The sequence below is a fragment of the Nanorana parkeri genome, unplaced genomic scaffold, assembly GCF_000935625.1.
Source record: "Nanorana parkeri isolate BGI_ZX_2015 unplaced genomic scaffold, ASM93562v1 scaffold292, whole genome shotgun sequence".
NCBI lineage: Eukaryota > Metazoa > Chordata > Amphibia > Anura > Dicroglossidae > Nanorana > Nanorana parkeri.
The window spans coordinates 738,328-755,009 of NW_017306560.1; the positions used below are offsets into that span (position 1 = coordinate 738,328).

Sequence of the window (16,682 nt, forward strand, 5' to 3'; positions counted from 1 at the left end):
TATATATCTATATCACACATTTTTTTTTAAAAATATATATTAGATGAAAATGCACACATGCCCACCAGTTTCAGGGTAAGCACAGAGATGATTGATACTCACTATATTTGAACAGATTTGGAGACATTAATTATAACTCTTTAGGTGCCTTAAAGGAAAACTATTAATGAGAGATGGAGATGGTCACTGCTCAACACACACTCTGAAAATGCTAGTTGCCTGTCTGGTCTGACCTAAAACAATAATAAAATGACTTCTGACTTTCCTGAACTGCACACTTGTTCCGGGTTTGTGACTCATATAGCATTGAAGTGGGTAAGGATAAAAGTCAGTCAACTAGCATTTTCAGTGGGATATCAGCATCGTCAGTCCTACTATTTCATGAAATGTCTACTTTATTGAAAGAAAAGAAATTAGTTAATCTAGAATCTGTGGCTAGCAAACAACCTATGCTAAAAATCCTGTTCAAAATGGACAAATTAATAAGTGCAAAAATGTGAGACCATTCTCCAAGGTGTATGAATGTGGGCATCCTTGGAAAATCGTTTGACCCAAAGCTCCTTTATTTAACACTCCAAGGAATTGTCAGACTCAATTCTCTCAGTGGCCTCGTGAAAAGGTTACCGATTCAAAGAAGTTGTATTAAATGCTTCTGCCTCATTACAAAGTGTGCCTGGAGCACTGCGGCACCTACCCCCACCACTGCAACAGCATAAGCCAGCATGGTCTGAGGCTTTGCGCCCTCATTATCTAGGTTATTCCCTTTGGCACATTTTCTAATAATTAGATTCTTTGTAGGAAAAAAAAACAACAATCATTCCATGCAGAACATCATAACAACAGTATTTTCAGAGCCAAGGTTGGGAGTAAGGAGGAAGCCTAAAATACAGTTTTGCACAAAACCACCATAATCTTCCACTGAGTAAAGTTATTAAATGTAGCTTTATAGTGGCTTGTCACCAAAAGCTTTTACCTTCATCTTCTGCTGATGGTGGTAGATTTGCCAAGCTATCTGGACATGTACTGCACACCACTTGCCTGGTTTCTGCAAAAGCAAGGGAAATACGGTGTGAGTGCTGGAATGGCTTAGGGCCCCAGGCAATTTTTTGGGCCCTCAAATATGTAAATTATTCAAGATAAAAACCCTGCAAACCATTTGCAGTCTTTAACTATCTCAAACATTCTATTCATATGCTTGCCCCTTTTTTCCTCAAGCTAGACAAGTTGACATGAGGATAAAATATTACATAAAAACTCAGAAGAGGCAAAATCTAATATGAAAGGTGTTGAACAACAGGTCCAACTGTATCATCAGTGTACTAATTACTCCACGTAGATTGCTAACATTACTTTATGGAACACCTGGACACTAGAACTATATGAGCAAACAGATTAACCAAACTATGCTAAAAAGGGCTACAGTCCTTCTGGGTACCGTACAAGAACTCCAATATATTCAATCAATGCCAGACTAGTGTACTTGATTAAAATGATGACTGGAATTCCGGTGTAGCCCAACACCTCAAATGAACCTGCAAGCTGTTGCTTCTAGTCATTAAAGAGCAGCATATCCTACCACTGATATCAGGGAATATAGGGGGTAATGGCAAGCTGATCCAATCTAAGTACTGGTCATAGCTTTAAAGATTTCTAAGCTTAAAGGAACCTGGTCATGATTGAAATGTAGAGGCTGCCTTTGCTGACCCTTCCCTCTTGAAAATGCTACTTGTCTGGCTGCCATGCTGACCCTCTTGCTTTAATACTGACCTGAAACAACTATGCAGAAAAGCAATACTAACTTTCTGCTCTGCACACTTGCTCCAGATCCAAAATGGCTGCCCCTTATTAGTTATGACCGGTTCCCTAATATTATGGCTACTGAGGTAAAATGTATTTTTATTAACTTACTCTTACTGGTGTCCTGTATGGATCAGTAACCTGCAAGAGAAGCAAACATGTCAGTGGACTGTACTACAGACTTCCACATCCAATCTATGAAAATAATTTCTTGTAATAGATAAAAAAAAAAAAAAAAAGTTTCATTTCAAGAAACAAAACACAAATATGAATCACAAAGAAAAAATGATCACAAAGCAGGCATGTTGTAGAATGATGAATTATATACAAACCCCAGGTGTTTTCTGTAGGAGAGTATGATGTACTGCACCGGGCCTGCTAGTGACATCAATGGCATTTGAGGTCTGCAAATGGGAGGAAAAAAAACATTAACGTGTCATGTACAATTTACATGAGTAAAACCCCATGATTAAACCCCACTTAAATTTATAGCAGAGCCCCTGTTGTGTAGTCTATTACATTAAAATCGCTTACTTTACTTGTACTAGGAGCTGATGGAAATACAGAGCTTTTCTAGAGTGCTCCAAGTTATCTATCCTGTTAGAGAAAACAATCATTTCTCATTTGGCTTTAATGTCCTGTTACACTGAAAACATAACTGCAAGCTTCTAGCATGCCCAGAAGGAGGACAGTGTGTGGCAGCACGGTTTCTGGATCAACAAGAGGATTGAACAATTCTCAACACCTCAGTCCACTATGGTTAATGGTTTTAGTAAATCTAGCAGGCAGATATCCATGTTCCGTAGTACACATGACAGAATGCATGACAAGGTCTAGTTGACTGGGGAGCTGATGATATGTGACATAATACACTGCACTGACGTGTGTTTAGGCTATAGCAAAAGCCATCAGCTAGTAAATAAAATAACTACAGCCCCGGTACAATGAAATGTGACCAATGGAAAAAGGTTAGTTGGCTGCCTGTATAACAGAAGGGTACTTTATGGGCACTTTAGGCCGTGTGCTAACAAGAAGCAAATCAATCATGTGCCTTCCCCTGGTGCATCATATGCAATGCACAAGCGGATATCAGTTTTCCTGTGACTGCAAGCTCTATGGCTATCACTGTCAGATAACTTGTGACAATGAAATGAGTTTATCCAGCACAGTGAAAAGCGATAAGCCATGCTATAGACAGCGCATTGTGTCACTGAGACAGCAAACATTCACATTCTGTTTTATTTCAGAGCCACCGTCGTCCCCCATTAATCACAGAAATATTACTGTCCGTATTAATGTTACCCGATGCCTTACTCACCTTCGGCTGAAAAGCTCCCTGAAGAGAACTAAATGGACCTGAATGAGGAAGCATTGGGGGCATTCCAGGCATTGGAGAAGAATATGTTGGAAAGAACTAGAAAAAGAACAGAATGATATGTAAATGTCATCATAAAGAAATAGAACATAGCATGCAACATAAAGCAGCTATAGAACAGCAGACCGAAATGGTGCTAAAAAGATCCTGTACACAGAAGGATGGAAGCAAGCAGCTACTGGGATCGCCAAATCGTGTGCTCAGCAACACTTTTCCAACAAGCCTGGGAAAACAGTGGTTGCTTCACTAATATCCATTAGGTCTGAGAATATCAGCAGATGAACATTACAATGTTACTGTTACTCTCAAGGGTACCTATCGATCCTGCTATAAGTACCCCTATTTATTGTTGGTTAAACACTCTGCTTCATAGTAGTTAATGCCAGGTTGTTATTCTTAAAACACCACAGAGAAGAGACTGAAGTAGCATTGCTGGTCTAAGGTCACTTTCATTTAGATAACGTTTGCTTAGACTTTACAAGGATGAAGTACAACACTTCTGTCCCTTTAAAATTAGATTAACTGCAAGTGCATCCATGAAAACAATACATGGAAACAGCAATGTGCAATATTTTAGAGGATGCATTTCAAGCCCTCAAATCCAGAAGGGTGGCCACCAATGATATTAAAGGCATACAGGGAATGGAAAAAAACCAAAGGGTGAATCAAGCAGTTATTTTTTGTGTCAATTCACATTGTTTAAATGATGTCCTTAAATCCCTGCTTCAAAATAAAGGTGTAGACTTTTTGCAGTGAAAGCAGAGCCATGGCAGTGTATGGGGACTAATATTCAGTGTCCAACAAACTGTATATTTGAATAAGAGGAAGTCACTTTTAAGAGGCTAATCTTTCATCTGCAAGCAATTTGTATTCCCTGCTGCAAAGCAAGACAACTGAGTACTCACCAACAAGCATAATAAAGAGCCTAAACACTAAAATAAAAATGCTTATGTAACAAAAACTACAAGCATTGGCAAATAAATGCTTAACAGTTGCTATCATCTAATCGAACTTCGGGTATCTGATGCAGCATATACTTTTACAAGTATCTCTGGTTACATAAACTGACTTCTATTTGAGGTTTAGTGGTCCTTTATATGAAAACTGGAAGCAGGGTAGCACGACTCATTGCAATACAAAGGACAGGTTTATACTATAGCACTAGGAAACATTAACACATTCTTTACTTCAATATAAAAGCAGTGGTAAATATTTGTGGACTTCACATGGTGCAGATTTTATGGGGTTTACCAGCTTGACACATTCTGCTACTTTCCTCTCAATCATTGGCCATCCAAATATGTTAAGCCCTCACAATACCATTGGTAGGTTATTTAACATATTTTAAAAAAAGATCTAATTGAACATTTTTGTACATCCACTGGAGATTTTCCAAAACTGCAGTGATAGTCCAACTTTTTCTTCTCTGGGAAAGCTACTCAACAGTGGGTGTACGGTTTTCTTTAATGACAATTCCACAGTGTAAAAGGCATGGAGTTATGATGGGCACATCAAGCCTGTGGGGCTCTAGTTAGATAGTATTGTTGCAGGCAATCTGTCTTCCACTACTACACAGATTGAATAGACCAAATCACAAGAGGAATCATCGGCAGCAATCACATGTCATTAGAGAAAGAGTTCAAACAAATGTGATCAGTTAACTCCACTGGGGCTGCTTTCATATGTGGCACTGCAGCATTTGTAAGTTGTCGAATGTCTGCAGTACCATCCATTGTCAATCACAGATGTTTGCACCCTGGCAGCAGGGAATGCAGTTTAGTGAACTGAGAATATGGAAAAGAATACAGTACAGTAAATAAGCTTAAGCATAAACTTACGCTAGAATGACGAAAATAAGAGCTGTCTAACTTGGGAGCGTACTTGTCAAACTAAAATGGAAGAGAACAAAAAAGCAAATGGGTACATTGTTAAAAATGGATGGCAGGGACATGTATTTCAACATTTTTGTTTTACTGAAAATAATAACAAGCTTCTAGTAAGTCATAAAATAAAGAACATTGGAGGGGCTGATTTAATTAAAAAAACCCAATGCAAAAAGGTAATACATTCTGCTTTCAGCAACCATACTCTAGTTCCCATTTATCTAGTGAAGAATAGGAAAATGTATCTTGACCAACAGGTTGCAAATGGGCAATAGCAGTATTTTCTATCCATTCATTGCTGAACAGATTGCCTGCAGTCAAAAAAAAGAAGAAAAAAAAAGGCCAATAACCAATCAGGTGTTATCAAAAATTAAATCTGGTTCCTCATTGGTTATGGTACTTTGTTCATTGTTATGGGCCTTATTAAACTGAGGGTGGAATCTGCAATGAGTTTAGAGATTAGTAAATTCCCAAGCATGTCTGAATCTCAATGTATTGCATATAAATAAATATTAAAAAAAAACAAAACAAAAACCACAGATTAAGTTAAAATTCCCATCAAATGCATGAATACAAATCAAAATACCCATGGGTTATCCAAACTTTAACATAAATATATTAAACAGGCACATGTTCATAAAAACCCAGTTGAAATCACATCAAGTCAGTGCTTAAAGCAATGTGTTATATGTTAAAGAGTTTAGTATAGGATGGTAGCAAGCCACAGACTAATTCATAAAAATCCACTTTGTTGATCGAACAGTTCTTTATAATAACATATACTAATTATCAGAAAGTAACAATCACAACAGCAGAAAAAGAGGTGGAGCTGCAACATGTGTAAGTTTCCCACCAGCCAGTCTTGGTACAGCACCAGCCAGCGTGAAATGTACTTGGACGTCAACTCCGGCCTCCTTATTTCTTTTCTGTAAGCACCTTGTTTGTATAAGGATAATATGTACACTGTGAAGACTATAATAGAAACTTTTTAAATGTGTATTAGGAAGTGGATTTTTATGGTTAGGCTTATGACAAAGTGATTTACACTTCGCTGGGATGTTTTCTAAAATATCTAACCACTCCCCTCCAGTTAAATTATCATTTAGGAGATTTAATCCATGACCTCAATAATCTAGTGATGCCAGCTCGGATAACAAAAATATCTGCATGTTAGCTACTAAAGCCTGCAATGCACCTGAAGTCACCAGGACATTAGATGTGCAGATAAACATGTGCAAAAAAAAAAACTCTTCAGGAAACTCCAGGTGTGACCCCAGTGACTGGATATCCCAAGAAAAAAGGAAGCGGAGGGAGAAGGGAAGTGGGTTTGGTGCGCTACTTATCCTCACATTTCGAGCTGGGGTACGCACCATGGTAGGTGCATTAGGCGGCATAAGCTGCGTCGGGGGTAGGTTGGATGTGAAGGGAGTAAAAGTGTGCTGGTGGGTGTGTTGGTGCGTGTGTTGGTGCTGGTGAAACTCCGCCCTCAGCAGCGGCACAGAGCCGAGAGGGGCACCAGCCCGGTCCGAGGTCTGAACCAAAAATCGATTATTCAGCTCCTGTCTGAGAAGTTCGTGATCTAAAAGAGACAAAAAAAAAGACACAGAGGCCCATCGGCCCATCAGTTTCCCCAAAGACATAAAAGGAAAAAGCGCAGATATTCACCTGGCATTCCCTGTTTCTGCAGGTCATGCTGTGGTGGTTTTCTACGTGAGGACTCATTGGTGGAGGTAAGAGAGATGCCTGTGACAAAGTACCAATCAGAATCCCCGAATGAGGCTGGCAATACATGATTGGTTGGTTGAATGATATCAACAGGCTGGTATCTAAAGACAAGAAAGAACACCATGAGTCATCTCAGGAGAAAACATAACGGGCCTTTTTATTATGCAGTACAACAAGCCACACCTAACTAGCTCAACTCTATTCCCAAACTGTGGTCTGGAAATATGATCAATAAGAATATTCATCTGATCAGTGGCTATAAAACAGATATAAATCACTGGTGGTAGGAAATTGCCAATTAAACACAGCTGCTAGTTATGGCACACAAGGGTTTGTATTTAAGAATGCTCAGCACATAAGCCAACACTTGCATTGTAGTGGTCTTAATAAATGGCCCAAAAGAAAAAAAAAACTACAGGCTGACAACTAGCAAAATCAGTGTTAAATAAATGACACCACATACTAAAAAGGGGTACATGCATATAAAGGCTATTACTATAAGGGTGCTTTCTAATGGGTATGAAGCTTTACTCTACTGAATATTCATCAACTGCCAGCGGTTATTAGCTGTCAGTAAACATCTGTTCTTATCTAAGCATCTGTGTGTAGGCCTCTGCTGACACACATTGTCAGGCAAGAACCTCCATTCATGGAAATAACAGAGGTCCGCTGACAGCCGTAAAAGACAGTAGATGTTTGTGGGTGGATAGCTCAGAAGTCTCCATACCATTAGAAAGGCACCCTACATTAAACACATTTCTTAACAATTAAGGAACAGCACACATAACACTCACACATATGCTTACTCAAACCCTCCTGGAACAAAAAAGCTTATAGTATCAGTAGGAGTACCACTATATTTAAGATCATGACTGCACGAGTTGCGCAATGATTTTACAGTAGACTCCATTATTCTATATGGTGGGTCTTAATAGTTAATCTATCAATTAGTTAAGTCCTGGGAATCCTGGTCTAAGGACCTGAGTTGTTGTTACAACTTGTAGATCGATTTAGTGTGTCTCATAAGAGAACCATAGATCTGTAGGCCACCTTAAGGGACCTGACTGCGTGGTGCAAGTACATGTTATTGCTGTGGAAGTTTTTAGAGGTTTAAAAGTAAACACTCATGTGTCTAGCTTTTGGACAACCGACATGTGGTTACAATTCCCTATTCCCTAAAAGACCGGTATTTAATGTGTACAAAACTAGCTGGCTTTACAACATCTAGGCCAATGCACATTATTTCTTGTTAAGAGTATCATTTGGACTACATTGCTACATGCTACCTTTCTTTAGAGGACATTGTGAAAGCATGCCTAACTAGTGGGACCAAGAGCAGACATCTCTGCACTGCTTTTGAGCCCTGGTAGAAATAATGTTATATGTAGTCAATATTTTCCTTGTATTCTACAAACATTTGTCAATGGCTTAAACAAAGCCAGCACTTCGTCTTGATTTGCATTTAATCACAATTATTTGATTACATATTGCAAACATGAAAAGTATGGGGAAACTTGTAGTGTTCCTTTCATCAGAATGCATGGAGTTTAAGAATTTTCAGAATTGTACACACTTCAGTGTACAATTATGGAAAAAAACTACTAGCTTCCAACATTAGGTGTTAAGTGCTTTACAAAACATGGGTAATGCTAAAGTAGGAAGTTTGACTCAGGCTATGCTGATGGCAATTTACTATATAAAAGATAACATGGTCAGGAATATTCTCTGTGTGGGACAAACTACCTATACTACAAGGAGAATTACAATTACCGGTAATGCAATGCTGATCTTTTTTTAAAAGATAACTGCACATTAATTGGCTGTCAATATTTAACTGCACATTAATTGGCTGTCAAACATATCTGGGTAAAAGGGGTCTGTATTATATGGAGGCTATTTTATCACACATACATAGTTCTCCATTCATACATCATAGATATACTTACCGGAATATCCAGCTCCAGCAGGGTGCCCAGGGATTACAAGGCCATTAGTAGGTAAAGATGGTGGAGGTGGCAGTGTGGGAGGGCTGGCAAACATGGCCGGATGATGCTGCGATTGAGATCTGAGAGCAAAGTGTGAGGTAGCAAGGTTGGAGATGGAGAGGGGCAGACCCGGTCCAGCAGGGTGATGTGGAGGAATCTGAGGGGAAGACGGTAGGTGCTTGGGTATGCTGATACTCGCTGCACTGCTAGCACTGCTACTCCGGCTGCAGGGTAAAAGAGAAAAAATAAATAAAAAAATAGCTTTTGCATCACATTTATTTGTTTCAAGTCCCCAGTCTAAACAGCAAACATTAAATATGTCAAATTACTTTGAACTGACAAAATTACTGTGTAAAGTCTTAACATAAGATAGTCCAAATAATTACCTTATGCTGGTGATTCCGTTTTGTGGCAGCTGTTGCTGATGTTGATGCCCAGGATAGGTAAGATGTGAAGGGATATGATTTTGAGTCCGTAGCTCAATAGGTAATAACTGAGGCTGAGACAAAGGCCGAGACTGAGGACGTGGTTGGGGTTGAGGTGTTAGTCTTGGTGGAGCTGGGGCAACAATGGTAGGTTCTTTCTTTACTAGAGGGCTAGCCCGAGTACTTGATGCCGGTGTAGATGAGGCAGACGTGACAATAGCAACAGGAGGTGGTGGCGGACTATGTATCGGTGGGATATATAGAACCTCTGTGTTCAGCTCCTGGCTGCGTTCTAGTCCCGACACTTTAGGGTGGCAGGGGGCCTGTGACTCAGGCTTGTCATTCAGAAGGTTACCTAAACATATTGAGAAAACAGCAATTATTTCTACAGCTACAAATGTGCAACATGCAATAGTTAAGTCAAAACAAAGCAGCAGTGCTAAGGCACTTATCTGAAGGAACAGTGGAACGGTAAAGATTAGGCTACATATGTAGTTCTAATGACAAGTTACCAAGTGGTTTACTCTCTGGAAGGCAATTACCTCATTTGAAACAAACCAAAATCCACAATGCGATTCCTCAGTAGCAAGAGATCGAAATTGGCCATACTTTGCATCAACACAACAGGCTATCCAGTGCAGACAACAAACATATACAAATGTGTGCCACCATGCTACTTGAGGAAGGGGAATTAGGAGTACAGAAAGAAATTGCATGGTCAACAACAATGGTCATAGTTCCAAATGTGACTCTGAGAGGTTCCAGCAGATTTTAAGATAAACAATTACAGATAAAAGCTAAGCAATAGATTGTTGGGGGATTTCCACCAGGTGTTCATCTGTTGAACTGCCGTCACAAGCAGTCATAGATCATTGTTACTGCTAAGACCATGGACCAGATTTCCACTGATTGACAACATTGGTAATATAGGGGTCAGAGGTCAAGCAGCAGGGTCCTATGCCAATCTCTCTATAACATGGCCTACCTCTATACAGGATATCCCCCTTTAGTCCATCATGAATGCTGCTGCCAAACTCCTCAGCCTTACCAACCCGCCCAGTGTCTGCAACCCCCCTCTATCAATCCCTCCACTGATCACTCAAAGAATAAACTTCTAAATATTAACAACCACTTACAAAGCCATCCACAACAATGCCCCCAGCTACATCACCAACCTTGTTTTAAGATATCACCCAAACAGTTCTCTCCCCCTTCCCAGGACCTCCTGCTCTCTAGTTCCCTTGCCAATGCCTCCCATGCTTGCATCCAGGACTCTGGAAATCCCTACCCTGACCTATAAGGCTATCTCCTACTCTGACTGCCGTTAGACAATACCTGAAAACTCACCTCTTCAGGGAAGCCTATTCTACTTCTACCAAACAAATGGACTTTTACTTTCTCACACAACTTATTCCCACACAGCTACCACCTTTTGTATCACGTGTCCCTCTCTTGTAAGCTCTTACGGGCAGGGTCCTCCTAACATTCCTGTCTTGAATTGTTACCGTTCTTTCTCCCTTTATATTGTAAAGTGCTGTCCTATCTTTTGGTGCTATATAAATCCTGTATAATAATAACATGAGAAAAACAAAACTTTGTCTCTAATAATTGTCATGCATGGCAATTTGTAGACAAATCCAGCCACTTTCAAATCACAAAAAAAATGTATCAAACATACATCCCAGTTTCAATTATTTTACCAGTTTTACAAAAATAACCAAAGACTATAACTGGTTGAAATTGCCTGAAAGCCGCAGGGTATATGGCCAGCATAACAAGACATAAGACAACTAAAGAGATGTAAGAATATATTCTTTGCAAAGGTCATAAACAGGTGCCTCAGTAATTTTCAGATAACATTCAAGCCAAATGAAACCATGCACAACTGCAGATTAAATTATGCTTTTGGAAAAGCTGTATAAAGTTAGGTAAAAAGGCAATCAGATGTATTCAATAAAGCAGAGCAAACAGTAATAGTGACACTCAAATTGTATTCATCCACAGTGATAATATGCCATTGTAATGAAACACGATGTATATAGTTGCTATAGGTTAGAATACACTGAGCTACAATGACTTTTTCTGCAAAATAGATTTAACATGATTTAGAGAAATTATTTTAATATGGCCATAAAACAGAAACAGTAACACAAAAAATGGACTGTCTAGGAAATTCGAACAAATAGCTCAAGTAGAAAAGTAGATGTGCCTGACAAACAGTCTGCCACAATCTGGAGGAAAAAAAACAAGCAGCTGCCACTACCAATTTCCTCTCGTCAGTGCCTTGATTGTCAGGAGGAGAAGTGAAACAGACATTTGCCAGCTTTAATAAACTGCACTGGCCCAATAATATTAGCAGAGACACAGCTGTTGTAGGTTTAGTGTATAAAGAGAAAAGGTAGAAGAGCCACTAGTCCCGAGTCACTAGAGCAGTCAGTACTCAAGAAGGGGGAACTAATGTGTGGGTTTGATGATGAATTAGACATGCAGAATATTCTACAAGTAAAATCCAAACCATAGATGCCAAGGAATGGGAGAAATAATGTAATGTTTCCCTTGATGACACACAGGCAATAGCCGCAAAGTATTAGAAATAAAGGACACCAAGCAATTCACTGCAAATGAGGTCCAATAAAATCAGAGAATTGCTCTATGTCAAAGGACCTACACTGGGTAAAAGGAACAATTACAAAACAGACTGAGGAGTACCATAACCATATATAGGTCATGACATTCAAATGTGATCTCTATTATCCTGATTTTTAAACCAAAGAGTACACATCTGCTTAGATTACAATTGTAATGGGTTACATCCAGATGTTTTACCTATAGTAACAATTCTTCATGGAACACAAACAGAAATCCACTTGATGGGAATGCTGTGAATATCTTAGAGGGGGGTGAAGGCATCACTGCCCTCCAACTAAGTCACTGTTATAAGACTGACAATCACAAATCTCATCTCTGAATTGATTTATTCATAATAATAAAAAAAACCAAAAAAACTAGGTGTCATTTTTGATAAACATTACATTATCCCAAATATTCATGTAGGGTATATGACTTGCCTTTTGTAATCAATACTACATGTGTCCACAGTGGAAATGCAGACATATTGCCAAATACAGAGTAATATACACAGGGCTCGAAAAATCCACTCGTCCACTCGTCTGTGACGAGCAGACAGTGAAGCCCGACGAGCACCTGAATATACATATATGGGAAATATATTACCTGACAAAAGGATTTGTAAATCTGCCCTGCCAGTCCTATGATTCAAACACCTATGCTATAGTCAGTTTCCACTCCAACAACTCCAGCAAGTGGTTGACAAAGAAAGCTATAAGGCTGAAGCAGAATACAATGGAGCAATCTTCCTGGCTTAGCTGGAGCAATGTACAATCACAAGAGGCCTAAAGTGTATGTAAAGCCGAGACTTCTTTTGTTTTACATAGAGTAGGGGGAGAGGTAACACCCTTGCACTGTGTTTATTTTGTGTTCTCCTGGGGAGACATCCCTTCACATCCTGTCCTGGAGATATCTGCAATGTCAACAGAATTCCCACCCAAAGCTGGCCATAAATTTTTTTTCAATTCAAGCGGCTGGCTGATGAAAAAACTATAACCGATTCCTCCATCCACAGTAAACAGTGTGGATGGACAAATCTGCTGGGCTTTTGTATTCTAACAGCAGCGGGTGGGCCGCTGTCAGAATACCTGAAGAGTGACGGTAGCCGAATTGACTGCCATCACCGCTCACTTGAGAATTGTCTGATCAAAAGATACCAGATGGAAGGCTGCCGACAGGTCCACCCACTGAATGAATTTCGGCTGGATCATCAAGAACTGCACAGTCAGTGGTCACAGACACAAGTGGATCTTCCTTTACGCCCCATTGTGGTGATAACTCAAAAATGGTGGATTGTCGTATCACTTTCTGACAATGATCTCGGGACAGGGACATAGTAATACAAACTTTACAAAATGCTTAATGCTTCCCTACTCTACCTAAACCTAAGCAAAAATAATTTTGCCTTTCACAAGCACTTTAAGAGAATTACAAATCCCTTGTCAGGTAACAGACTTCACACATGTGTAGATTATATATATTTAGCTGTATATCTATATTTAGCTGTATGTCTGAAGATATACTTTAATGTGACACATGGTATACTATATATGATATAGTATCTATTCTATAAATGCTGTGATGCTCTTTGGGCAAAGCCTCTGTCTAGTACACTTAGGCTCCTCAATGTCACCTACATGTAAAATGGCACCATTAATGGATTTTACACTAATCAGCAAAAGCCCAGTTAAATTCTGCTTGCATACTCCAGTGAAGCCTAAAGAAGCCTCTTCCCCAACACTGTGCTCCCAGAGCTCTTTTCACATACACACATAGGAGATTCAGTACCTATGGTGAGAGTGACATCGCGGGCTACCGCAGTCTGAGATAAATTGATGGAGGCAGCTAACCGGCACAACGGGGGACAGAGAAGAGACTCTCTGGGGAAGAAGGAACATTGGAGCATGTGTGTGTATCTATCTATATATCCACCATGTGAAAGCCTGTCACACACAGCCACAGGACAACTGATGTGACAGATACATACAGGGGATTTATTCCTTCCAGGGAGGGCATGCGTTAGATTAATTGTATAGAGAAAATCTAGCTCCTTCAACTAGAACTAATCTAGACATACAATTCATGCACTCGCTGTGCATCTACAGTGCATATGAGCCAGATAAGCCCAGTGAACAACTGAGCACAGCCATCAACAGAGGTTAAATCTTTTTCCAGCTAGTCCCGATTTGTGTAGGTCTTTACTGTATCTGATTTCTGCACACCATTTTTCGTTGGTCCATCTGATAATGCAAGGGTTGGTAGCTAAAGTGGGATATAGCGAACAAACCACAAACTGATATATAGAAGTTGGATAGCTTGCCGGCTGTCACTAGCTATTCGCATTGACTGTCATCCAGCCCTCTGAGTGAGTTATTAATCACAGCAATTAAATCATGAACACGGCCCTGGTGCACATATTGAGCCCCTACCAACAGATCGATGAAAGCAAACCTCCAGAAGCAATTACTGTTCAGTGTAATGCAGCTGCCTATTATTTACAGCATGATGAGGAGCTGGTTGTACTAACCGTGCTCTGTATAATACTAAACAAGGATCGTGTGCTCAGCTCTGTACAATACTCCGTGGACCTCAGTCTAGGTACTATATACTTATTCCAAATCCTGACTCAAATAAATCTCCTGCACACCACAGTAATGGCTTTGCCCTCTGATATCTGAATTAGGTTTATGCTTTGTGTGTTGCTCCCTGGACAAGTGCATCACTTCTGCTTTGCAGGTCTAGAGACTGCTATGTGGCTAACCTTCAACCAAAGTCTACAGCCTGATAGTTTAAGATGAATTATTGCACAGTATTCTATTAAAAAGCAAAATTCTCTCTGGGCGAATACACAATCCTTATAGTAGGACTTTTAGCAGGCCATGAATAGTCAAATTTACACATTCTTAAACAGTAAATAAGCTATAAAACCCTCACTGACCTCTATAGCTGCAAGCACTTGAGCAATCCACCATCCTTCACTTTCTCTCAGTAGCTCCTTTTGCTCTCCCCTGCCAACAGTCACTTTGTAGTCTGCCAGCCTTCCAACTCTCAATGTAAACACAGAGTGGGTGTACAGGAAGAGGGGAGAAAGCAAAGTGCTGGACTTAACTACTTCTCTTGTGAACTTTAGTGATTCATTGCTCCACAGTGGCAGCAGAAATGTGTGAGTAACTGTGGGTCAGACAGTCATCTGAGTGGTAGCATTTTTAAAAAGCATAGCAGACTAGGTGCTTTCTCACTAATATGCATGTGTTTATGTGCATTAAGATGTGTTTGTATTTGTTAGTATCCTAATCAAAGCGACTTCAGTAGGAAAAGGCAGGGCAAAGCACCAAACAAGCCCTAAACAATCATTTTATCAGTACCTCTCATCGCCCATTAATTGCTTTCTCTTGCACAAGGCAAGCATTTAGTAAACACCAAAGACTGGTAATTGTATGTTATGGTACCACAAATGATATTCCATCATTCTACTAAAATGCATAAGACGGTGTCCTACACAGGACATACTAGATGTTCAAATACTGACACTTAAAATGAAAAATCAGAATATATGTTGGAGGATCACAATTTTAGAGCTATTCCTGTTCACATTCCCACTGTGAATGATCAAATGTCTTCTGGCACGGTGGATGAAAAAACACTTGACAAATATGACTAAAGGCAAAGGTCTCTGATGTGGAAATCAAGACAAGATGAGCTACCAGTTGCTAATTAAGACCCTTGAATTGTATGGCAAGTGTCCCATACATCCTGAAACTATGGCAACCTAGACTTGCACGGCAGAGGCAAGACTGTTTAACCCTTCATTGCCCTCCATACCTACACACACAGCGTGTTTAATTTAGAATGCCACAGCCTCAAACATGTACAAAAAACGTACACATTTCAATTTATATCTGGAAAAATCACAGTGGCCAAACACCTCTACCAACTTGCCAAGACTTGCTAAGATCTAGCAGTAACTGATATTCTGTGACCTAAAGATGCCCAGCAAAGAGTGGCTATGTGCCAGCTACCCACCGATAGCAATCACAAGAAAACCTGTCATGTTGATCTGAACATTTGCACAAGACAGATCATGAAAAGATTAAATTGTATTAAAGCTGTTTTGTAGACGAGCATAGCCAGAAAACCTGATCTGTAGAGATGGAATATTTTGTTTAATCGTTTCAATATATAAAAATGTACGGCAAATGTTTCTGAAAGAAGCTTTCATAGGAAAGACGGGTCACAAGCCTGCTAGGTAAAGCACTATATCTAAGGGGAGATAAAATGGAACCTGAGCCCCAAATAGAATGGGGCTGTCTTTGCCATCGTTTGAGAGGATCAACCTTTGTTTCTTGCTCAACAAGCAATGTGGCAACAGGTTAAAATCTATGCCTGATCAAAATTGTTTCTGCTGGGCCAATCTGCATATTATGCATCCATGCCCCATCCCTAAGCTTTGCTGTGTCCTTTACACACTTCCTGTGTTACCGCACAAAGCCATCCCTGGACTACAGAATGATTAGCTCTTATGCTGCAAAGATGTGACATAAGGGAGAGCAGACTAAACTTGGTCTGCAAAAAAGCTGTGCACTGTCAGCACACAACAGGGCTTAATAGTTGAGTGCATTTCTAACAATTCAACAGGTATTTGTCTGCACTTGCAGGATCTTTAAAGGGATAACACATAGGCTGGGTTCACACTTGGGCGTTCGTAATATGCAGTCAACGAAACGCGCGACAAACTCTGTATCCTAATGGATACGCACGGAAAATACGCCCCAAAGAAGCTCCTGTACTTCTTTGGGCGTTTTTCAGCGCGTTCCTACGCGCTGAAATACGCCAGGGTGGGAACCATGCCCATAGGAAATAATGG

General features: G+C 40.0%; 1 protein-coding gene across 2 annotated transcripts in view; it reads right to left on the reverse strand.

Annotated features, from left to right (window-relative positions):
* The window catches only part of FBRSL1 (fibrosin like 1), a 515,094-nt gene that overhangs the window by 13,817 nt on the left and 484,595 nt on the right, over positions 1 to 16,682 (reverse strand). For both annotated transcript variants that reach the window (XM_018557615.1, XM_018557616.1), the window contains 8 exons: positions 9,152 to 9,545; positions 8,727 to 8,989; positions 6,405 to 6,634; positions 5,011 to 5,061; positions 3,116 to 3,211; positions 2,130 to 2,201; positions 1,909 to 1,938; positions 974 to 1,045 (listed from right to left, as the gene is read on the reverse strand). In XM_018557615.1, the coding sequence (XP_018413117.1) occupies positions 974 to 1,045; positions 1,909 to 1,938; positions 2,130 to 2,201; positions 3,116 to 3,211; positions 5,011 to 5,061; positions 6,405 to 6,634; positions 8,727 to 8,989; positions 9,152 to 9,545 (1,208 nt within the window). The remainder of the gene's footprint in view (positions 1 to 973; positions 1,046 to 1,908; positions 1,939 to 2,129; positions 2,202 to 3,115; positions 3,212 to 5,010; positions 5,062 to 6,404; positions 6,635 to 8,726; positions 8,990 to 9,151; positions 9,546 to 16,682) is intronic.